The sequence below is a fragment of the Geotrypetes seraphini genome, chromosome 8, assembly GCF_902459505.1.
Source record: "Geotrypetes seraphini chromosome 8, aGeoSer1.1, whole genome shotgun sequence".
Classification (NCBI taxonomy): domain Eukaryota; kingdom Metazoa; phylum Chordata; class Amphibia; order Gymnophiona; family Dermophiidae; genus Geotrypetes; species Geotrypetes seraphini.
This window is the reverse complement of record NC_047091.1, coordinates 108,391,799-108,415,760: the sequence shown is the minus strand read 5'-3', so window position 1 is coordinate 108,415,760 and position 23,962 is coordinate 108,391,799. Positions and strand designations below refer to the sequence as shown.

At 44.9% G+C, this 23,962-nt stretch overlaps 1 protein-coding gene across 6 annotated transcripts in view; it reads left to right on the top strand.

The window, feature by feature from the left end:
• CHAF1A (chromatin assembly factor 1 subunit A) overlaps positions 1-23,962 on the top strand; it is a 215,236-nt gene that overhangs the window by 156,411 nt on the left and 34,863 nt on the right. For 5 of the 6 annotated variants that reach the window (XM_033954408.1, XM_033954406.1, XM_033954410.1 and 2 more), the window contains one exon: positions 20,752-20,832. In XM_033954408.1, coding sequence (XP_033810299.1) covers positions 20,752-20,832 — 81 coding nt within the window. The remainder of the gene's footprint in view (positions 1-20,751; positions 20,833-23,962) is intronic. The other variant, XM_033954407.1, reaches the window with a different exon arrangement.

Genomic DNA, 23,962 nt, shown 5'->3' with positions numbered 1-23,962 from the left:
TTCTACTTTAAGTTTAAAGCTTTTACTAACTGATTTGCTGAATTCCTACATGTTTGGAATAGTGCTTCAATTTCTTTTTGCATACCAGGCTTACTGATATTTTAAAAAAACATTCTTGCAAGGAAGCACTATGGTTCAGTGGTTAAAGGCACTGCTTCTCTCTTCCAAAGATCATGGGTTCAAATCTACACAACCCTTAGTACCTTAACAACTTTGTCTGCCATTATTTATGCTGGTGAACAGGATTGTTTTTCCAATATCAACTCATAAGAAAATTATGTGTCTCTAACCAGTATATTTCTCTGGACCTTTCTATAGTATCAAATTCATAGACTGGAATTCGCATATTAAGGTTAACCTCTGCTTATCTATAGCATCTGCTATGTTGTGAGCTCACTAGTTGAGATGTCTAGTTGCTGGGATTCTCTTTCTCTCAAGGTGGCCACGTTACATTTCAACATGGAAGAAGTTGGAATACTTTGAATAAGTTTCCTTTCTATTTGAGTCACAAGCAAGACTGAGCTCTTGTCGGAAAACCAGAAAATCTAGCAGCAGCCTCGGAAAATTCACATAACAGCTCCGTCTAATATCCTCAGTCCTTTTTCATTTGCCTCTGATGAGCATACTAGATTTCTCACTGCCTTTTCTTCAACCTGTTAGCATCAGAGGTTCTAGATGTTTGGTCTTCGTTCACCTGACCTTTGGGACCTATAATTGCATCGGCAGATGAACCACCAACAATTTTAATACACAGTTCTGCCCTTCAGCCTGACCTTCAGGAGGCTTCATCAGAGCAGCATTCTGATGGCAGCAACTTTAATGCCAAGCCATTTTTTTACATATCTCAACGATTGGGTACTATAGGATGCCTCTCCTCAAGGATGCCTTCAGACATTCAAGTTTGCAGTTAGCTTTTTGACATCCCAGTTTCAGTCCTCTCAACCACTGCAATTCATAACAGCCCTGCTCGACATAATTATACACTTCCTTCCTACTTCAGCAACGACAGGACCACCTGTTTCAATTTTCCATCTTCTGTTTATTGCAGCTAGATATTTGATGGGACTCTTGGATCACATGGCTTCAATCCATATTACTTTCTTCACGAGACTTCATTTTTTTGTTGTTGTTGTTTAAAATGTTAATTTTTGATTCACATTATCGGTCCACACAGCAGGTACAAGCCACTCCTTCACTGATCGCTTACTCTCTGCTATAAGTTTCGACTTTTCCCATTGGGCATCGTCTGTACCAAAATTCCATGCTAGCGAATAGAGTTCTAAATTATAATTTCTATATTTCCTGGTTATATAAAGCACCTTGTTAAGAAATTGCCTTCTTTTGATAGATACATTCATCTACAGGAATTTCATCATATCTTTTGCACCCTTGTCATAGCTAGAAGATATATGTCAAGATCTGCTTACTTCCAGAACTTTAGCTATGTTAGTAGCAATGAGACATCTTGCATGGCTACAAGTCTTAGATATGGACATCAATCTTCAAGACAGATTAGCAAACATTTCCTGTTTGGGAGATGAGCTGTTTGGTGACTATTGAAAATGCCACACAAAAACTTACTGATCATGAGAAACATTGGGATGCTTTGGTTAAATTGAAGCCTAAACCTTCAACTTCTAAATCTTTTAAGCTGCTTTCTTCATATCAAAGGAGTTTTTCTTCAAAACCAACTGCTCTTCCTAGACCACAGCAAAAAAAGCAAAAACAACAGCGCCCTCAGAAATCTCAATCAGCAGCTCCTCAAAAGCCTGCTCAGTCTTTTTGATGGGCTTCTAGAGAGCATAGCTGCTGTTCCTATTTCTCAGCCTCTTCCTCAACCAATCGGAGGTCAGCTGTTCCTATTTCTCAGCCTCTTCCTCAACCAATCGGAGCTGTATTATCCCCGTTGGGAACTGATAACCACAGACCTCTGGGTGTTAAAAGTCATTCGTGAGGAATATGATCTTCACTTCATCAATATGCCTCCAAATCATCTGCCAAGAGAGTCTTCTTTCAACCCTCAGCAGATGTCTTTTCTTCTTTGGGAGATAGCATCCCTCCTTCTTCTCAGTGCTATAGAGGGAGGTTCCACCTGTGCAAAGAAACCAGGAGTTTTACTCCCAGTATTTTCGCATCCCAAAGAAGATGGGAAGTCTGCATCCAACCTTAGACCTCAGGCTCACAGATTTCTAGTGAAAGAAAAGTTTCTGATGTTGTCCCTGGCAACTTTATATCCCCTCTTAGATCGCAATGACTGGCTATGCTCTCTAGATCTCAAAGAGGCTTATATTCACATTCCAGTGAATCCAACCTCCAGGAAATTCCTCAGATTTCAGGTGGCACATCACCTTTATCAATACAAGGTTCTGCCCTTTGGCCTTGCATTCTCTCCCAGAGTAATCACAAAGTGCCTTGTGGTAGTGGCAGAGGCATTGCGGACTCAGGGTCTCCAGGTATTCCCCTATCTGGACGATTGGCTGATCAAAGATCCAACCTCTCAAGGGGTAATTGCACCAACTCGCTTAACAATTCTCTTTCTTCAGCAGTTGGGTTTTAAAATCAGTTTTCCCAAATCTCAACTTCAGCCCTCTCAGAATCTGCAATTTATCGGAGCTCTGCTAGATAACCATTCATCTCAGAGCATTTCTCTTTCAGCAAAGACTAGAAAATTTGATTCAGCTTTGCGCTCATACTTCTCACCTGCCATCACTCTTGGCCAGAAAAATGATGGTACTACTGGGTCGCATGGCTTCCACAGTGCATGTTACTCCATTTGTGAGATTTCATCTCAGGATGCCTCAATGGACTCGTATCTCAGTGGTCTCAAGCACTTGGCCCACTGTCTCCTTCATCACTCCTTCATTTCGACAATCTCTGCAGCGGTGGATGAACTCTTCCAATCTTTCCAGAGGGTTGTTGTTCCACACACCTTCACATCAGAAGGTTCTGACAATGGACTCGTCTGTCCAGGACTGCCTTTGCCTTATCAATCTGTTGGAACTCTGAGCAATCTGCAATGCTCTCAAAGCTTTTCAGCACATTGTCACCAATCACGCCCTTCTTATCTGCACGGACAATCAGGTTGCAATGTATTACATAAACTAGTAAAGTGGCATGGGCTCTCCGTGTTTGTCAGGAGGTCCAAAAGAGTTGGACCTGGGCGATTGCTCACAACATATTCCTGAAAACAATATACATTCAAGGAGAAAAGAATTATCTTGCAGACAAACTCAGCAGGTTTCTTCAGCCACAGCAGGTTTCTTCAGCCAACTCTGCAGTTCTGCATCACATCTTCTCTCAGTAGGGGATTCCTCAGATGGACTTGTGTACATCCTCCCTCAACCACATTTCCTCCAATCCCTCTCATCCTCAGGACGCTTTGTCAAGCTCAAACGGGAGGAGGCCACCATGATTCTCATAGCTCCTTGGTGGCCCAGACAATCTTGGTTTCCTTTCTACTTCAACTCAGTATCAAGGAACCAGTTCCTCTTTAGATTTGTCCATCTCTTCTCACGCAGAGTCGTGGATCTCTTCTGCATTCCAGTCTTCAGTCATTGCACCTGACAGCTTGGTACCTCTCGGGCTGACATCGGCAGACCTTCATCTTTCCCAGCCTGTCAGACTCATTTTAGAAGCATCAAGAAAACAGTCTATGCTACAGTGTTATCAACACAAATGGAAAAGTTTTCCACGTGGTGTACAACATGATGCTCAGTTCACCTCTGTATCTTCAGTATTGGATTACCTTCTACATTTATTCAATTCAGGCCTCAAGACCACTTCGATTAGAGTTTATCTCAGTGCTATCAACACTTTCCATAGACCAGTTGATGGAAAACCTCTCTTTGCTCATCCTCTTGTATCCAGATTTATGAAAGGACTTTTCAACATCAAAACTCCTCTCAAACCACCTCCAGAAGGAATGGTACAGTTTAGGGAGTGAAGAACTTATGTGCATGACGGACGAGCAGGACTTGGGTGTGATTGTATGTGATGATCTTAAGGTGGCCAAATAGGTTGTAAAGGTGACAGCGAAAGCTAGAAGGAACCTAGGTTGCATAGGGAGAGGTATGGCCAATAGGAAAAAGGAGGTATTGATGCCTCTGTATAAGACTCTGGTGAGACCTCATTTAGAATATTGTGTACAATTCTGGAGGCCACACCTTCAAAAAGATATAAAAAGGATGGAGTCGGTCCAGGGGAAGGCTACTAAAATGGTATGTGGTCTTTGTGATAAGGCGTATGGGGACAGACTTAAAAATCTCAATCTGTATACTTTGGAGGAAAGGCGGGAGAGGAGAGATATGAGAGTCATTTCAATACCTACGTAATATAAATGTACATGAGTCGAATCTCTTTCAGTTGAAAAGAAACTCTGCAATGAGAGGACATAGGCTGAAGTTAAGAGGTGATAGGCTCCCTAGTAATCTGAGGAAATACTTTTTTATGGAAAGAGTGGTAGATGCATGGAACAGTCTCCCGAAAGAAGTGGTGGAAACAGAGACTGTGTCTGAATTAAAGAGGGCCTGGGATAGGCACGTGGGATCTCTCAGAGAGAGAAAGAGATAATGGTTACTGTGGATGGGCAAACTAGATGGGCCATTTGGCGTGTTTCTATGTTTGGGATCTTAATGTGGTTCTTGCTAGACTAATGAAGTCTCCTTTTGAACCAATGTCCTCGGCTCATCTTAAATATCTCACTTGGAAAATGGTTTTTCTCATCTCTCTTACATCTCGAAGAGTAAGTGAAGTTCAGGCACTGTTGGTGGATCCACTGTTCACAGTGTTTCATCATGACAAAGTGGTGCTTCACACTCATCCAAAGTTCCTTCCAAAGGTAGTCACTAAATTCCATCTCAATCAATCCATCGTGCTTCCAGTGTTTTTTCCTAAGCCTCATTCTCATCCTGGTGAAATGGCTCTTCATACTTTGGATGTAAACGAGCTTTGGCCTTCTACTTACAGCGTACTCAACCACATAGGACATCTCCTCAACTATTCGTCTCCTTCGTTCCTAATAAGTTGGGACGTCCTGTATCCAGAAGAACTATTTCTACCTGGTTGGCGGCTTGTATTGCCTTCTGTTATGCTCAGACTGGGCTGCAACTGGGGAGTCGTGTCATAGCCAACAAAGTTCGAGCTATGGCAGCTTCAGTTGCTTTTTTTACATTCACTCCTATTATTGAAATCTGTAAAGAGCTACTTGGTCCTCAGTTCATACATTCACATCTCACTACTATCTGGAATCTTATTCCAGATGGGATGGTCACTTCGGCCAAGCAATTTTACATAATTTATTCTCTTAATGGTGAACTCTCCCTCCATCCCATTGTAGTAAGCTAGGGAGTCCTGTATGTGAGAATATGCTGCCTGCTTGTCCTGGGATAAAGCACAGTTACTTACCGTAAAAGGTGTTATCCAGGGACAGCAGGCAGATATTCTCACAACTCACCTACCTCCCCTGGTTAGCTTCTTAGCTTGCTTACAGAACTGAGGTACCGCAAGCCTGCATCGAGCGGGAAGGCACTTGTGCATGCGCGGTGCGGGCAGTTTGCAAACTTTCTTAAATTCTTAAAGTGGCGATGCACTTTTAAAGCTGTCCATACTGGGGCTCTGTGGATGACATCACCCACATGTGAGAATATCGGCCTGCTGTCCCTAGATAACAACTTTTATCCCAGGACAAGCAGGCAGCCTAGTCTCAACATATGGGTGATATCATCCATGGAGCCCGGATGCGGACAGCTTCGCAAGCAGACTTACTTGAAGAACTTTTAGAAAGTTTGCGACTGCCGCACCACGCATGCGCGAGTTCATTCCCGCCCGACACAGGGCACGCATCTCCCCAGTTCTCAGTTTTCTGTGGAGCCGAGAAGTCCTATTTCGACGCTCTGTGCTAGACTCAGTTCTACTTAGTGCCTTCTCTCACCGTGGCTCGTGTTTTATTTCTTTACAGGGTTGCTGTGTTTTTCTTGCGCATTTTTATTTTTTTAAACTTCATTTGATTTTTCTTTCACAGCGGGGCCTGCCTCGCAGCCTCAACCTGCGGACATCGATCTCGCTGAGGCCATTTTTCTGTTGTATGTCCCGGCCGATCACAGGATTCAAGAAGTGTAGCCATTACCAGAGCACGATCTCCCTCACTGACCCACATAGGTGGTGTGTTCAGTGTTTGGGACCTGACCATTGTCCGGAGTTGTGTGCCTGCTGTGCTACCCTTCAACCTCGAGCTCTCAAATGTCAAATTCAGGTGGAAAAACTCTTTGGCGGTATGGATCCACTTTCCCCGGTCTCGACCTCAACCTCTAATCCGTCAATCTTCTCACCGAGGTTCCGCCTTCTGCCTCTACCTCAGCCTCGACCTTAATCAAACCCTCCTCATTTGGCGGGTCCTAGTCCTCGAGTAAATCTGATAAGTCTTCTTTTGACGAGACGCTTGCCTCGCCTCCCTCAGGTCAAGTACCAGCAGTGGTTATCAAGCTGCCCAAGAAGCACGTCTCCAAGTCGAAGAGTCATTCTTCCTCCTCTTCCTCGGAGACTATAGCCACACCAAATGTACCAGATCCTCAAATCTCGGTGTCACATTTGGAGGCTATGATCCACACCATTTTGGATTTGCAGTTTGATAATATGCTTGCCAAACATACTCCTGCCTCGACTCTGCTTCCTGCAGTCCAGTCTGAGCACTTAGCAGTATCACAAGGAGTCGAGTCCTTGGCTGTACCTCGAGCTGAATCTTCTCATTCTATACAAGGAGTGGCTCATCTGGAGCATCAGCAAGTTACTCAAGGAGTCCAGTCCTTGTCAGTGCCTCGAGATACCTCGACACAAAGAGTTCAGTGCCTTTTGGTGTTTCGATCTCCAGGCTCCAGCCCTCCTAAGACTCTTCGATGTTCCTCTCAACGAGACCTGCCTGGTTCGAGGCACAGTTCTCCACATCAGTCGAGGCATCCATCGAGGCACAGATCCTCTTCTCGAGACAGGCCTCGTGTCTCCAGACCTCAAGACTCTTCGAGGCCTCCAACTCCGAAGTCAAGGATACCACCTTCATGTACTTCTCCTGCGAGGGATGCTATCCATTCTCTCAGTGAGTGATCTATACCTGCATATTCAGACCTCAGGTATCAGTACTCCAGAGAAGCTTCATCTTCGTTCTCTGCCTTGCAAGGCGCCTCGAGGTCAACTTCTTCCCCTCGAGGTCAACCTTCCTTGGAGCAGATATCTTTTTCTTCTTTCCTACATCAAATGAGTAAGGACCTCAATATTACTTTGGACTCAGATTCCAAATACTCTACGGGGTATTTAGAGGAAATGGGTATGTCTCGTCCTCCTGCGGAATCTCTTAAATTGCCCATTAATAGACTTCTTTCTCAAACTTTCAAGCGGAATCTTGAAACACCTTATTCCATTCCTGTGTACCAGGAAAGCTGGAATCTCGTTACAGGATGGTCCACTGCAAGGGCTTCGAGAAATCTCAGTTATCTCATCAGTCTCTTCTTGTGGTGTCTTCTCTGAAAAGGACCAATCCTGCCAAAGTTTATGCCACTACCCTTCCTGGAAGAGAGGGCAGGACCATGGACAAGTTTTGTCGATGTCTGTATCAAAATTCTCTTATGGCAACTAGAATTTTGAATTACAGTTTTGTTTTCATTTCTTATTTCAAGCATTCGCTTGACACACTGCCTGAATATTTCAAATATATTCCTCAATACCATCTTCCAGGGTTTCAGAATGCAATTAGCACTCTGACTCAACTCCGAATGCATCTCCTGCAATCTTCCTATGATGCATTTGAACTTTCCTCGAGGGTCACTGCAATTCTCAGTGGCAATGCGCTGGCTTGCCTGGCTCTGCACTGTAGACAAGATCGTCTGGCCAACATCCTTTGCCAGGGCATTGAATTGTTTGATGACTCCATTGAGGTAGCTACTAAACGATTGTCTGAACATGAGAAATCATTTGCTTCCATCATTCGTCCTAAGCCTAAGCCTTCTACCTCTAAAGCAGGGGTGTCCAACCTTTTGGCTGAAAAAAATATTTCTGGGGCCACACAAATGCGCAAACGCTGCAGCAAGACAGGAGGGAGCTGGCAAGACGGTAAACACCTGGGGGCAGCAGAGAAAACCAATGCATCGCCCTCGACCGGGGCCGCACAAAATACTTCACAGGGCCGCATGCCACAGGTAGGACACCCCTGCTCTAAAGGCTTCCGGTCTCTTCCATCTTACCAGAGGCATTTTCCACAGAGAACAGCTCCATATACATGAGCGCCTCCTAAGAAACAACAACAGCAGCAAAGGCAGCAAAAATCTCAGACTCCTACTGTGCCTAAAGCCTCTCAACCTTTTTGACCATCTAATACAGAGCATAACCTCCATCGTTCTGCCTCTGTCCTCTCCCCTTCCCATTGGAGGTCGTCTCCATCATTTTTACCACCTCTGGGAGATGATTACATCAGACCTGATCTGGGTGCTGTCTATCCTCAAGGACGGATACTCTCTTCGTTTCCCTCCAGATTCCACCAGATCTTCCTCCAAGAGAGTATCCTTCAAATCTATCACAGACTGCTCTTCTTCTTCAGGAAGCTCAAGCTCTGCTCCCTTGGAACAACAGAGCAGGGAGTTTTACTCCCGTTACTTCCTAGTTCAGAAAAAGACGGGCGATCTACGCCCTATCTTGGATCTCAGAGTACTCAACAAATTTTTAGTCAAAGAAAAATTCCCCCTGTTGTCTCTGGCATCCTTATATCCCCTTCTAGATCAAAGAGGCTTACACTCACATTCCCATTCATCCAACCTCTCGACAGTTCCTCAGATTTCAGATGGGAAATCTGCATTTCCAATACAGAATGCTACCCTCCGGCCTGGCATCGTCTCCAAGAGTGTTCACCAAGTGCCTAGTTGTAGTAGCAGCAGCTCTGCGAAACCATGGTCTACAGGTATTCCCGTACCTGGACGACTGGCTCATCAAAGATTCAACATCCCAAGAGGTTATTCTAGTGACCCAACAGACTATTTGGTTCCTTCAAAGTTTAGGGTTCGAAATCAACTTTCCCAAGTCCCAGCTACAATCCTCTCAAACACTACAGTTCATCGGAGCTGTCTTGGACACTGTACAACTCAGAGCATTCCTTCCTCTGCCATAGCTCGGACTTTGTTGGCTATGACACGACTCCCCAGTTGCAGCCCAGTCTGAGCATAACAGAAGGCAATACAAGCCGCCAACCAGGTAGAAATAGTTCTTCTGGATACAGGACGTCCCAACTTATTAGGAACGAAGGAGACGAATAGTTGAGGAGATGTCCTATGTGGTTGAGTACGCTGTAAGTAGAAGGCCAAAGCTCGTTTACATCCAAAGTATGAAGAGCCATTTCACCAGGATGAGAATGAGGCTTAGGAAAAAACACTGGAAGCACGATGGATTGATTGAGATGGAATTTAGTGACTACCTTTGGAAGGAACTTTGGATGAGTGTGAAGCACCACTTTGTCATGATGAAACACTGTGAACAGTGGATCCACCAACAGTGCCTGCAGCGTCAGGATGCTCTCATTCATCTTTGTCACAAAGTGTCATCCCTCACTACACTGTGAGCAAGACACATGATGGTTCTCCTAGGTCACATGGCCTCTACAGTTCACGTGACTCCTTTTGCCAGACTTCACCTCAGAATCCCTCAGTGAACCCTGGCATCTCAGTGGGCTCAAGCTTTTGACCCACTCTTTCAACACATCAGAGTGACTCCTTCATTGAGACAGTCTCTCCACTGGTGGATGCTCTCTTCCAATCTCTCCAGAGGTTTACTGTTTCAAACACCCCCTCATCAGAAGGTCCTCATGACAGATTCTTCTACCCACGCTTGGGGGGCTCATCTCGATGGTCTCCATACTCAAGGCCAAGGATCGTCAGTGTCACATCAATCTGTTGGAACTCAGTGCGTTTTTCAATGCTCTCAAAGCTTTTCAGCATCTTCTTCACGACCAGGTAGTCCTCATTAGGACAGACAACCAAGTCGCCATGTACTATGTTAACAAGCAGGTAGGAATAGGATCTCTCCCTCTTTGCCAGGAAGCTCTGAAGGTTTGGAATTGGGCAATCCTTCACAACACCTTCCTCAAAGTTGTCTACATTCAAGGAGAGAAAAACTGTTTGGCGGACAAATTGAGTCGTCTTCTACAACTTCACGAATGGACACTCAATTCCTCGCCTCTTCATCACATTTTTTCTCAGTGGGGAACTCCTCAGATAGATCTTTTTGTGTCTCCCCATAGCAACAAACTGCCTCGGTTCTTCTCCAGAATATACTCCTCTCACCGACTGGAGGCAGATGCTTTTCTACTGGAATGGACGAATCAGTTTCTCTATGCATTCCCTCCATTCCCTCTCAAACGCAAGACACTTGTCAAACTCAAACAGGACCATGCCACCGTGATTCTGATAGCTCCTCGGTGGCCCAGGCAACCTTGGTACTCCCTTCTACTTCAACTCAGCAGCAGGGAGCCTCTACTTCTACCAGTTTTTCCCTCTCTGCTTACACAGAGTCAGGAGTCTCTACTTCATCCCAACCTGCAGTCTCTATACCTGACAGCTTGGTACATCTCAACTTATCTGCCACTCTACAGTTTTCTCAATCTACCACTAGACAATGCTACAATCAGAAATGGACTAGATTTTCTGCTTGGTGCACCATTCATCACAAGAAGCCTCAGTCTATCTCCTTGTCTAAATTTTGGATTACCTGTTCCATTTGTCTCAATCAGGCCTCAAATCCACATCCATTCGAGGCCATCTCAGTGCAATTGCTGCTTTTCATCAGTCTATCGAAGGGAAACCCCTTTCTGCTCATTCTGTGGTTTCCATATGTATGAAAGGTCTTTTCAATGTTAAATCACCTCTCAAACCTCCTCCAGTAGTTTGGGATCTCAATGTTATTCTTTCTCAATTGATGAAGTCTCCTTTTGAACCAATGTCTTCGGCTCATCTCAAATATCTCACTTGGAAAGTGATTTTTCTTATTGCTCCCACATCTGCTCGCTACAAGCTTTAGTTGCAGACCCACCTTTCACAGTATTCCATCATGACAAGTTGGTCTTCTGTACTCATCCTAAATTCTTACCGAAAGTGGTTTCAGAATTTCATCTCAATCAATCCATTGTACTTCCAGTGTTTTTTTCCAAAGCCTCATTCTCATCCTGGAGAAACAACTCTTCATACTCTAGACTGTAAGCATGCTTTGGCTTTCTACTTGCAAAGAACTCAGCCACACAGATCTGCACCTCAACTTTTTGTAATAATAATAATAACAGCTTATATACCGCAATACCGTGAAGTTCTATGCGGTTTACAGAAGATTAAGCAGAGGTAACAAATTGATTGACTTTAAGAGGGAAGGAAGAAAGAGAATTAATAGGACAGGAAATTCATTGTTGAGAAGAGAGTGATCAATAGGATAAGTTAATCGCTATAGAGGGGAGAGAAAAGAGAGGATCAGTTGTCTAGATGCTTTAGGAACAAGTGTTGTTTTTAGACGTTTCCTAAATTCCTCATAAGTAGTGGGCGAAAGCAATTGTTCTAGGTCTTTACCCCATGATGCTGCTTGGTGTGAGAGAAGGTGTTCATGGTGTTTTTTCAGTTTACAACCTCTCACTGGGGGGGAAACAAAATTGGAATGTGAGCTTCTCTTTTGTCTGTTGGCTGAAAAGAAGAAAAGGTCAGTTATGTATTTAGGGGCAAGTCCGTGTAGTGCTTTGAAGCAGAAGCAGGCAAATTTAAACTTTACGCGTGCCTCCATTGGCAGCCAATGCGGCTGCCGGTAGTAGGGTGTCACATGGTCAAATTTCTTTAGCCCAAAGATCAGTCTGACTGCTGCATTTTGCATCAATTGTAAACGTTGCATATTCTTTTGGGAAATTGCTAAATAGGCGATGTTACAGTAGTCAAGTAGACTTAGTACGAGGGATTGGACTAGGGTTCTGAATGCCGATGTATCAAAATAAGCTTTAATAGATCTGAGCTTCCAGAGAATAAAGAATCCCTTTCTGATTAAGGAGTCTACCTGGTCTTTCATGGTTAGCCATTGATCCAAAGTTACTCCTAGTATCTTTATGGTGGGCTGGATAAGGTAATTAAGTTTATTGATACATAGTGGTGATTTGGTGTCAAGCGGATGTGGCGAAGCAACGAAGAAAGTTGTCTTTCCTGAATTAAGTTTGAGCCTAAAGTTTGTCATCCAGTGCTCCATCACGTTTATGGCTTCTGAAGCTTTGGGAATAGTTTCAGAGACAGAATTAGCGAATGGGATGATAATTGTAAAGTCATCTGCATAACTAAATAGTTTTATCCCCAGCTGGGTTAGCTGCGTGCCCAGTGAGGACATATAGACGTTAAAGAGCAATGAAGATAGTGGAGACCCTTGTGGCACACCGGATGGATTGCTCCAGATGTCTGAAAGCTCATAATTAAAACATACCTGATAAGTGCAGGAACTAAGGAAACCATGGAACCAGTTCAGCACCTCATCTCTGATACCAATGGCGTCTAGGTATTGCAGCAATTTCTCGTGGTCTACTAGATCAAAGGCAGAACTCATATCGAATTGCATAACCAGGGCATTAAGGCCCTTACTAAACAGTAGGCGCAGATTGTCTAAGATAGCCACAATTACTGTCTCAGTACTGAATAACGGTCTAAAACGGATTGAGTTTCATGTAGGAGAGAGAACTGATCAAGATAATCTATCAGTTGGATGTGTACCAATCCCTCCATAATTTTTACAATAAACGGAATGGATGCTACCGATCTGTAGTTGGATATAAGGGCTGAAGATTCTTTTCAATTTTTTAGAATTGGGGTTATTATTATGTGACCATTATTAGAGAGAAACTTCCCAGTTTTTAGGTTGTGAGCCAAGTATTGCATCAGCGATAGTTTAAATTCTAAAGGTGCTGTTTTCATGATTTCTGGGGGGCATGAGTCCAGAACGTAATAGGATTTAGAGTATTTGTTATATAGTCAGGTGTAATTATTCCACTCTAAATCTTGAAAGGAGCTCCAGATCATGTCTGCCGGTATATCATTTCCTTGGGTGATAGCTATTTGATGATCACTAGGGTCGTTTGTTGAACACTGGATTCTAAGGTTTTTAATTTTTGAATCGAAGTACAGTGCTAAGTCATTTGCAGAGGGTAACTTAGTGTTGTGTGTGGATGAGGTGTAGCGAGCAGTGTCAAATAAATTTGTGATCAGGACTGCACTAACTGATCAGTTCAGGATCCTGGGGAGGAAACTGAAACTGAGGGCAAGGAAGATAGCCTTCTCAGAGATCCTGCCAGTACCGAGAGCGGACGCACGGAGGCAGAGCGAACTACAAGCAATAAACGGTTGGCTCAGGAGATGGTGCGAGGAGGAGGGTTTCCTTTTTGTTCGGAACTGGACAACTTTCTTGGGAAAGAATAAGTTCTACAGGAGAGACGGACTGTACCTGAGCACGACTGGGATGAGTATGCTGGCACACAACGTCCAGAGCGCCATAGACTTGGCTTTAAACTGAGGCAGAGGGGAAAGCTGACAGTCAATCTGACACATCGGACAAAAGTATCAAATAAGGATGCTGAGCAAGGACATTGTAAAAGAGGGCTCGGGACTGAGTGGGAATTTTTGGAAAAAGGACCTAAGGAAGCATTACAAGGGCCCAGGGCCAAGGGCATTGAGCAAGGACGTTGTAAAAGAGGGCTCGGGACTGAATGGGAATTTTTTGAAAAAGGACCTAAGGAAGCAATACAAGGGCCAAGGACATTGAGCAAGGACATTGTAAAAAAGGGATTGCGGCTGAGTGGGAATTTTTGGGAAAAGGACCTAAGGATGCAATGCAGATGCCCAGGGCCAAGGACCTTGAACGAGGACACTGTAAAAGAGGGCTCAGGACTGAGTGGGAATTTTTTGAAGAAGGACCTAAGGACAAATTGCAGGGGTCTAGGACACAAATAAAACTGGCAAACAGGACTAACGGAGAACAACGGAATCCAGAGGGACAACCAAAAATGAGGAAACAGGCTGAGGACGAAACAGACACACCACAGGAGGAGGATGACCGAGACGAGGCTTGGGGACTGGCAACTCACGAGGGGGTCGCCAAGAGCGCCAAACCATGAGGAAAACCAGCAAGAAAGGCGAACAACCGGGACTTACACTGCCTGTACACTAATGCTAGGAGCCTAAGGGCTAAAATGGGAGAGCTGGAAGTATTAGCCAGCACAAAGGGCCTAGACATAATTGGAGTCACAGAAACGTGGTGGACTGAAGACAATGAATGGGATGTGGCTTTACCAGGGTTCAAACTCTACAGGAAAGATAGGTCACACAAAAAGGGTGGAGGAATAGCGCTATATATAAAAGATTCCATACCTTCAAATAGGATGGAAACAACAATAAGGGCAGATGACTTGGAATCACTATGGGTTAAGCCACCAGGAGGAACAGGAGCGGACATAAAATTGGGTCTGTACTATCGCCCACCTGGCCAATCGGAAGAAATTGACCAGGACCTGGAGGCCGAACTGAGGCAGTTATGCAAAAGCGGAAGGGTGGTGGTGATGGGGGACTTCAACCACCCAGGAATAGACTGGAGCATCGGGCACTCGAACTGTATGAGGGAGACCAAATTCATGGAGGTCACGAGGGACTGTTTCATGGAACAGCTGGTCACAGAACCAACACGGGGAGATGCCACTCTTGACCTAATCTTCAACGGACTAGGGGGACCCGCTAAGGAGGTGGCAGTACTAGCCCCACTAGGAAACAGCGATCACAACACGATCCAGTACAGGCTAGAAATTGGATCATCAAAGGTGAAAAGAACCACAACGACAGCATTCAACTTCAAAAAAGGGAATTATGATGCCATGAGGAAAATGGTGGGAAAGAAACTCAACGATACCGCAAGGAAGATGGAGTCCGTAGAAAAAGCCTGGACCCTACTCAAAGGCACGGTGCACGAAGCACAGAACCTGTGCGTCCCCAAGTTCAGGAAAGTGTGCAAAAAAAATAGAACAAAAAACCCAGTGTGGATAACAAATGCAGTGAAAAAGGCGATAAGTGATAAGAAGGCATCATTCAAAAAATGGAAAAAAGACCAGACAGAGGACAACCAAAAGGAGTCACCGAGTGGTTAGGAAAGCAAAAAGAAAATATGAAGAGAGACTGGCAGGGGAAGCAACAAACTTCAAATCATTCTTCAGCTACGTCAAGGGGAAGCAACCAGCTAGGGAGGAAGTGGGACCCTTGGATAATGGAGACAGAAAGGGAGAGGAAAAGGAGATAGCGGACAGGTTAAATGAGTTCTTCACGTCAGTTTTCACAAGGGAGGACACAACCAACATTCCGGAACCCGAGGAGATTGTAAAAGGAGATCAGGATGAAAATCTGGTCCAACTAGAGGTGAGCAAGGTGGATGTCCTCAGGCAGATAGACAGGCTAAAGAGCGACAAATCGCCAGGTCCGGACGGCATTCACCCAAGGGTACTCAAGGAACTAAGGAACGAAATAGCTGAGCCACTTCGACAAATATGCAACCTATCCTTAAAAACTGGAGAGATTCCGGAGGACTGGAAAATAGCAAATGTCACGCCCATTTTCAAGAAAGGCTCAAGGGGAGACCCGGGAAACTACAGGCCGGTGAGCTTGACCTCGGTCCCGGGAAAGATGATAGAAGCGCTGATTAAAGACAGCATCTGGGAACACATCAAAAACAATGGGCAGCTAAAGTCGAGCCAACATGGCTTTTGCAAGGGCAGATCATGCCTCACGAACTTATTATACTTCTTTGAGGGGGTAAACAGCCAGGTGGATAAAGGGGAATCCATAGACATCATTTACCTTGACTTCCAAAAAGCCTTCGACAAGGTACCACACGAAAGACTGCTAAGGAAGCTATGGAACCACGGGATGCAAGGGGTGGTCCACCGATGGATCAAAAACTGGCTGGCGGACAGGAAACAGAGGGTTGGAGTAAAGGGCCATTACTCAGATTGGAAATGGGTCACGAGCGGAGTTCCACAGGGGTCGGTGCTGGGACCGCTTCTGTTCAATATATTTATTAACGACCTGGAGGCGGGAACAAAATGTGAGGTTATTAAATTTGCGGATGACACTAAACTATACAGCAGGGTCAAAGCCATGGAAGACTGCGAAGACCTCCAAAAAGATCTGACAACGCTGGAAGAGTGGGCCAAAAAGTGGCAGATGAGCTTCAACATAGGGAAATGCAAGGTCATGCATGTTGGGAAAAAGAACCCGATGTTCACTTACAAGATGGGGGGGATCATCGCTAGGGGTGAGCAACCTTGAAAGAGACCTGGGAGTGATGGTAGACACAACATTGAAGGCGTCGGCGCAGTGCGCCACAGCCTCAAGGAAAGCGAACAGAATGTTGGGTATCATTAAGAAAGGTATCACAACCAGGACGAAGGAAGTCATCCTGCCATTGTATCGTGCATTGGTGCGCTCACACCTGGAGTACTGTGTCCAGTACTGGTCGCCGTACCTCAAGAAGGACATGGCGGTACTTGAGAGAGTCCAGAGAAGAGCAACTAAGCTAATAAAGGGTATGGGGGACCTCTCATATACTGACAGACTGAAAAAGCTGGGGCTTTTCTCGCTGGAAAAGCGACGACTCAGAGGAGACATGATAGAAACCTTCAAGATCATGAAGGGCATAGAAAAAGTGGACAGGGACAGATTTTTCAAACTAAGGGGAACCACAAGTACAAGGGGGCACTCAGAGAAATTGAGAGGGGAAAGGTTTAGAACAAATGCCAGGAAGTTCTTTTTCACCCAGAGGGTGGTGGATACATGGAACGCGATACCGGTGGATGTGATAAGCAGAAGCACACTACAGGGCTTCAAAGAGAGTCTGGACAGGTACCTGGAGGACAAAGGGATTGAGGGGTACAGATAAGAGTAGAGGTAAGGTTAGAGGGATAGGATTAGAGGTAATTTGTAAAATTAGTCAGAGACCACTGTTCAGGCAGTGGGCCTGATGGGCCGCCGCGAGAGCGGACCGCTGGGTGAGATGGACCTCTGGTCTGCCTCAGCGGAGGCAACTTCTTATGTTCTTATGTTCTTAATAGCTCTTTTGTATTGATTCCTTGTGAACCATTACAAGATGAGTTGATTTTAATTGAGTAGAATGCTTTACGTTTGTCTTTTATCATTTGTTTGTAGATTTATATGTTAGCTCTCCATTTGTTACGGTCTGTTAGTTCTCCTGTTATTTTCCAAGTTCTTTCTAGTCGTCTAGCTAGTTGTTTCATTTTTAGAAGTTTGGTGTCAAACCACTTGTTATATTTATTTGCATTGCTTTTGCTATTACGTATAGGGGCGATTTTATCTAAAATGGATGTGCTGGTTGTCATCCAATGATCCCAGAAATCGATTCCTTCTTCTATCTCTGATTGCAATTCGTATTGTGACCAGTATTCTATTGGATTAATATAGCCTCTTGTGTGATGTTCTCTTTTTATTATTGGGCGTGTTTTAGATTTATGGTAAGACCAGATTAGCTTGAAATAATAAGTAAAATGGTCAGACCAGATATCATGACACCAGGTGCCTTTATGTATAGAGATGGCAGGGTCTGGGATATCCTTTGTGGACATGGCTACCACATCTAACTGATGGCCTTTTTCATGTGTTTGTGTGGGTAGAGGGAGGTTGTAATTGAGTAGGGATAGAAAGTTTTTAAACTCTTTCGCGTTTGTGTTGTCCTCTTCATCTCCTGCGATGATATTGTAAGAAGGACTAATTGAATTGTTTAGAACAAATGCACAGAAGTCTTCTTTGGCTTTTGGCCAGCTTTTTGGTGGGACGTAGAATAATATGCAGGATAGGGATTCTTCTAGATGACAGTTGCTAATTTTACAGGCTAAAATTTCTAGTTGGTCAGTCATTTTGGAATCAAGTAGTTCGAACTCAAATCCTTCTTTAAGAATAATTGCTAAACCTTCTCCTTTTTTCCCACGCGGTTTAGCGTAAGGATTTTAAAATTGTCTGGTAGGAGATCAATTATTATTGGATCATCTTCTGATAGTAACCATTTTCAGTTAGTAAAAGACAGGCTATTTGCTTGTTAATGATCCAATCTTTAATTAGGAAGGCTTTATTCCTGACATATCTAGTATTAAGGTATGCACAGGGAACAGATGTGGGTGTGATAGGTTTGGTAGCGGTAGTGGTTTTGATGGGTTTTACTTGCCTTATTCTTTTTTTAAGGGTTCGTTGGTGTCTTCTTTTATTTGAGATAGCAGTAATGTGATTCGTTATGTTTTCTTGTGGAATAGAGATGTGTAAAATTGACAGATCCGGGTAGTTGATTGATTGTAATTGTGGATGGAGTGAGTTAACATCTTTGATGTTGCCAATTAACAGACAAATCAGTAAAATCAGAAGGAGATTCATGTTTGCAGGGTAAAGTATTTCTTCCTAGCATCGAAGTGTAATTGTTTCCCTGTAAATTCTTGAGTTATTGTTTGTATGGTTGTTGACTGGCCCAAGGGGATATAGATCTTAAGCAGATCTACGGCAAGTCTCTAGTAATTACACATGCATCTACCAATTACTCATGCATTTAACAACTGTTTGTGTCTCTGATGGTAACACATGCCTCTATAGTTCCTAAGCAGTCCTAATTCAAGACTCCAACAATTATACATGCATCTAGCGGTTAAACCTCCATCTAGCAATTGTATGTCTCTGATGGTAACATATGCCTAGCAGTTACATATACATAGGCAGTTCTTAATCGCAGGATCAGGTCGATGGGCTCCCTGTAGTGGCGATGGCTGAACCTACTGCTTGGATTTAAAAGCAGGCAATTCTTTTTTTTCTAGTGGACTGCGGGGCGGGGTGGGCGGAGCTCAGACACTCGGCAGGATCGGGTCGATGGGCTTCCAATGTTGGTGGCTGGTCCCTCTGCTTAGATTCAAAAGAAAGCAGGCAGTTGTTCTCCCCAGCGGACTGCGGGGGGGGGGAGCTCAGACACTCGGCAGGATCGGGTCGATGGGCTCCCGATGTTGGTGACTGGTCCCTCTGCTTAGATTCCAAAGAAAGCAGGCAGTTGTTCTCTCCAGCGGACTGCGGGGGAGGCGGAGCTCAGACATCCCAGGATCGGGTCGATGGCCTTCCGATGTTGGTGGCTGGTCCCTCTGCTTAGATTCAAAAGAAAGCAGGCAAGCAGGCAGTTGTTCTCCCCAGCGGACTGGGGGGGGGGGGAGCTCAGACACCCGGCAGGATCGGGTCGATGGGCTCCCGATGTTGGTGGCTGGTCCCTCTGCTTAGATTTTGTCTCCTTTGATCCAAACAAGTTGGGATATCCGATTTCCAAGCGCACTGCTTGCATCTCTTTCTGCTATGTTCAGGCTGGACTGCATTTACAGAGTCGAGTCACAGCCCATAAAGTCAGAGCCATGGCGGCATCAGTAGTTTTCCTTAGATCTACTCCTATTGAGGAAATCTGTAAAGCTGCCATTTGGTCCTCGGTTCATGCTTTCGCCTCTCATTATTGTCTGGATGCTTTTTCCAGACGAGATGACCATTTCAGCCAGGCAGTGTTACAAAATTTATTCTCCTGAATTGCCAACACTTCCATCATCCCATTCTAGTTAGCTTAGAGGTCACCCATATGTTGAGAATAGGCTGCCTGCTTGACCTGGGATAAAGCACAGTTACTTACCTTAATAGGTGTTATCCAGGGACAGCAGGCAGCTATTCTCACAACCCACCCACTTCCCCTGGTTGGCTTCTCTTCTAGCTATCTGAATTTAGGAGACGCGCACCCTGCGTCGGGCGGGAAGGCACTCACGCATGTGCGATGCGGCAGTCACGAACTTTCTAAAAGTTCTTCAAACAAGTCTGCTTGCGAAGCTGTCCGCATCCAGGCTCCATGGATGACGTCACCCATATGTTGAGAATAGCTGCCTGCAGTCCCTGGATAACACCTGTTATGGTAAGTAACTGTGCTTTATGGTAAATAACTGTGTTTTATCCGGTGACAGTAGGTAGATATTCTCACATCCCACATACCTCCCCTGGTTGGTTTCTTAGCTTGCTTACAGAAGTGAGATGCTTGGGCTAGCGTCTGGCGGGAAGGCACTCACGGTACAGGCAGTCTCAATGTTTTTCAACTTAGTGACAGTGCACTTGTCAAACTGTCCGTACTGGGCTCCGTGGATGATGTCACACATATGTGAGAATATCTGCCTGCTGTCCCCGGATAATACCTATTATGGTAAGTAACTGTGCTTTATTGCATCTACAGGTGTACCACCTGAGCTCCTTTGATGCTTTTGTTGATTTTAGTTAAGCTTTATGTGTTAATACCTTATTTGGTTAGAGCAGAACTGTTTTGGGAAGTTTCCCTTTTCCTTACTTCACCTACTCTTGGAAGAGCTCTTACATGCTTGGGGACTAAATATAGATGGCAGTAGAGCTTCCAGTGAAATAAGAGGGTCACAGAAAAAATTCAGAGTGGATTTCCTGGGGAGATCACCCGCTTGTCCAGAATTACACGTGTGTACCTATTTCCAGGTGTACCTATTTCCTGGAAAAGATATTAGCAAGGTAAGGACCTATTCTTTTTCTCTTATTAATTTATGACCCTTTTTGCTTTTACATAGGCTATAGAGCTTTGATTATAAAAAAAAATATGTACCAGCTTGCATGTGAAGATTAATACGTATCATGTTGCTTTTATTGATAGCAGCTATTGGACTATGAAGTAGACAGTGATGAGGAGTGGGAAGAAGAAGAACCTGGAGAGTCTCTCTCTCATAGTGAAGGGGTAAGTGTTAGCTTTCTTGCACTGACCCAAGTCTGCTTTGGCACCAAACAAATTTTTGGTGCACAGGGCATCCGAGCCCTGACAAGTGGATTAACTTCCCCTAACTGCATCATCTATAATTTCTTCAGCTCCGCCTCTTTCCTCAGTGGACTGTACTGCCTCGCTTCAGTTTTTACTTCTGCAAGCGAGTTGAGAAGGTGGCTTTCTGATCTGTTCAGAGTATATTTTATTATTTTCAGGTTTTTTCCAAATCTGGAAGCTTTCAGTGCTCAAGAGAACCTCATTAGTCCTAGGACAGCTCTGCCTTGGAGAACACATAGACTCTCTCTGAGCAGCAGTCTGCAGCTTAACAAGGCAACCATTTAGGGAACCTGTTTAGCCAACCTGCATTTTCATTTGTGGAGTTTAGGGTCCAAACCCCTAGGAGCTAGGCTTGCCCCTGTTTTATTTGGTGCTTGAGCGCAGGTTGTTTGGCTCTGTGGCGGTCTGGGAAGGGCTTTAACGGGTACTGACTGCATTCCCTCCCCCCCATTTCTGTGTGTGGATCTGTGGGGATTAGATATCTCAGTCCAACTTCAGTCTGACTGGCAGTCTGAAGATCGCAGTGTTGTGTACTCTTTTATATGCTCGTTTGGGGCAGTGGTCTCCAGATTCCAGCTGCAGTATGAGCTGAAGCAGGCAAAAGGCACCAGTGCAGCACAGTAAATACAGGCTATTATAACCTATAGGAGAATTGTGGTGGCAGTGGGGTCTCAAAATTGATGTTTTGTTGGATTCTGGGGCTTGCTATAGAGCCCCCCCCCCCCCACCTCCAAAAACACCTTTCCAGAATTTTTTTTAACTTTGGTGAAGCTCTCCCTGGCTGTTTTCTTGCACCAAAATGGCCATCTTGGATTTTCAAATTTAGCTTCTACCTACCTAAATACCCCTTAATTTGGCATAAAACCTAGTGAAATTGATTCCTCAAACTTTTATACCCTTGTATCATGCCACACTTGCGCTGGTTGCTGGCTGAGGAGCATCCATCTGCTATGTGAAGGGGGCAGGAGCCTTGGGCTTAGCCCCCTTTTATACTTCTAGGGCTGGGGAATCACAGGTGGCTTGTTTATCAGGGGAAAAAACCCCTTCCAGAGCCCTTGCATAGTGACTTGGCAAAGTGCAGATGAATGAATGCTGTGGAGCCCAAGGGGAGACATGGTGAGTCCCTGAAGGGGTCCTCTGGGCTTCCTGCTCAAAGCTTTACCCCAGATTTTGAGTTTTATGTGGAAAGCTTACATAAGATGTTGGGATCCTCCTGCGCCGTCTGAGGGTGCACCAATGGCTGTGCAAGGGGGTTTGTCCTCACAAAGTGCACCCCGCCTCCAATAAAAAAAGGGTTACTGATCAGGAACCAGAAGGCCAGTCAGAGTAGAACTGGGGAGACTCAAGGTCTCAGTCAGAGGTCTATGGTCAAGAGCTGGTGATAGCCCGTGACCAGAGAGTAGACCAGACGTTAAGTCACCTTTTCAAACCGACATCCTTGCTTGAGATTATTACTGACTCTGCGAGAATAACACCGTGGAGTCGGTTCAGCGGATGGCCACCAGGATGGTCTCGGGGCTAAAGGGTCTCCCGTACGAGGAAAGACTGAGCAAATTGCAGCTCTACACTCTTGAAGAGCGTAGGGAGAGGGGAGACATGATTGAGACATTTAAGTACATCACGGGACGGATCGAGGTGGAAGAGGATATCTTTCTTCTCAGGGGACCCTCGACCACAAGAAGACATCCGCTCAAACTCAGGGGAGGGAAGTTTCGTGGAGACGCAAGGAAGTACTTCTTCACGGAGAGAGTGATCGAGCATTGGAACAAGCTTCCAGTGCAGGTGGTCGAGGCACGCAGCATCCCAGACTTCAAGAACAAATGGGATACCCATGTGGGATCCCTACGGGGTCATGCCAAGGGATAGGGTCACTAGGACTTGAATGAGCTGGTCAGTAGAGTGACAGTATAATTACAATTATACTTAAGGGGTCAGAAGACTTAAGAGGGTGGGTAAATAGTGTGGGCAGACTTGATGGGCTATATGGCCCTTATCTGCCGTCATCTTTCTATGTTTCTATGTTTCTATGACCTCAATGGTATACTGCTCTGTTAGGAGCAGCTCTAAGACTCAAACCACATTTCCCCTTGCATCTTGACATTACTATGCTAGCCATGGAGCATTGGGCGACCCCGGGTAGACTCATTATGGGTCATTAGGATAATGTCAAACTTATACCCTATGGCTCCTAAATTTCAGCCACAAAAGACAGTAAAGGCAACCTCTGGGTGCTAATGTGCTTTATTCATTCAAATAGAGATTTGTGGTGGCTGCTGACTTGTTCGGGTAAGTTACCACAGGACTTGAGAAAGCATTGTTCTATTAGTGCTGCTAATTTCTAAGCCACAACATTATCCTCAGTAAGAAGCTGAAAATACCCCTTCTCCATTCCTTGCAGCAGGGAATTACACTGATCTAGGGTGGAACTTTGGCAGGAGCCATAATTCTGTACAAGCAAAACTACTTCTGATACAGGCCGTTCTGGCCGAAACACATTTGTCTTGAGTCTCTATAAATGAATACAGCACTTTAGTACCCAGAGGTCACCTTCACTGTCTTTTGTGGTTTCTCTGGTGTGAGAAGGTGATTTCTCCTGGTTTTTGATACGTTGGTACTATGAATTTCAGCAGCTGTTTGTTCAGCTGAAAGTGGATTTATTGGTAGTGCAAGTTACCAAGCGCATTTCCCTACCTAGTGAAGGAGGAGTAATTTTAAAGGATGCGCAAGATCGCAGGGTAGATGTTGTCCTTAAAGGGCAACTTGAGGTCCTGGCTTTGGGGATTAAGGCAGCAGCAGCTGCCTAGTTCATGGCATGCACTTGCCATATCAGATTATGTTGGACTCCCTCGACGAATGATGATGGTTGCCACCAACTGATAATGATGTGGGTTGACTTGATAGCAGATTCCCTATATGACATGATCAGAGTCATGAGCAAAGTTTCTGCTTATGCTGTCTGCACTCCAGAATGTTCTGGATCAGACATTGGGTGAGAGATTCAGCTTCTAAGCAGTATTGAGCAGGCTTCCTTTTAAGGGACAAATGCTAT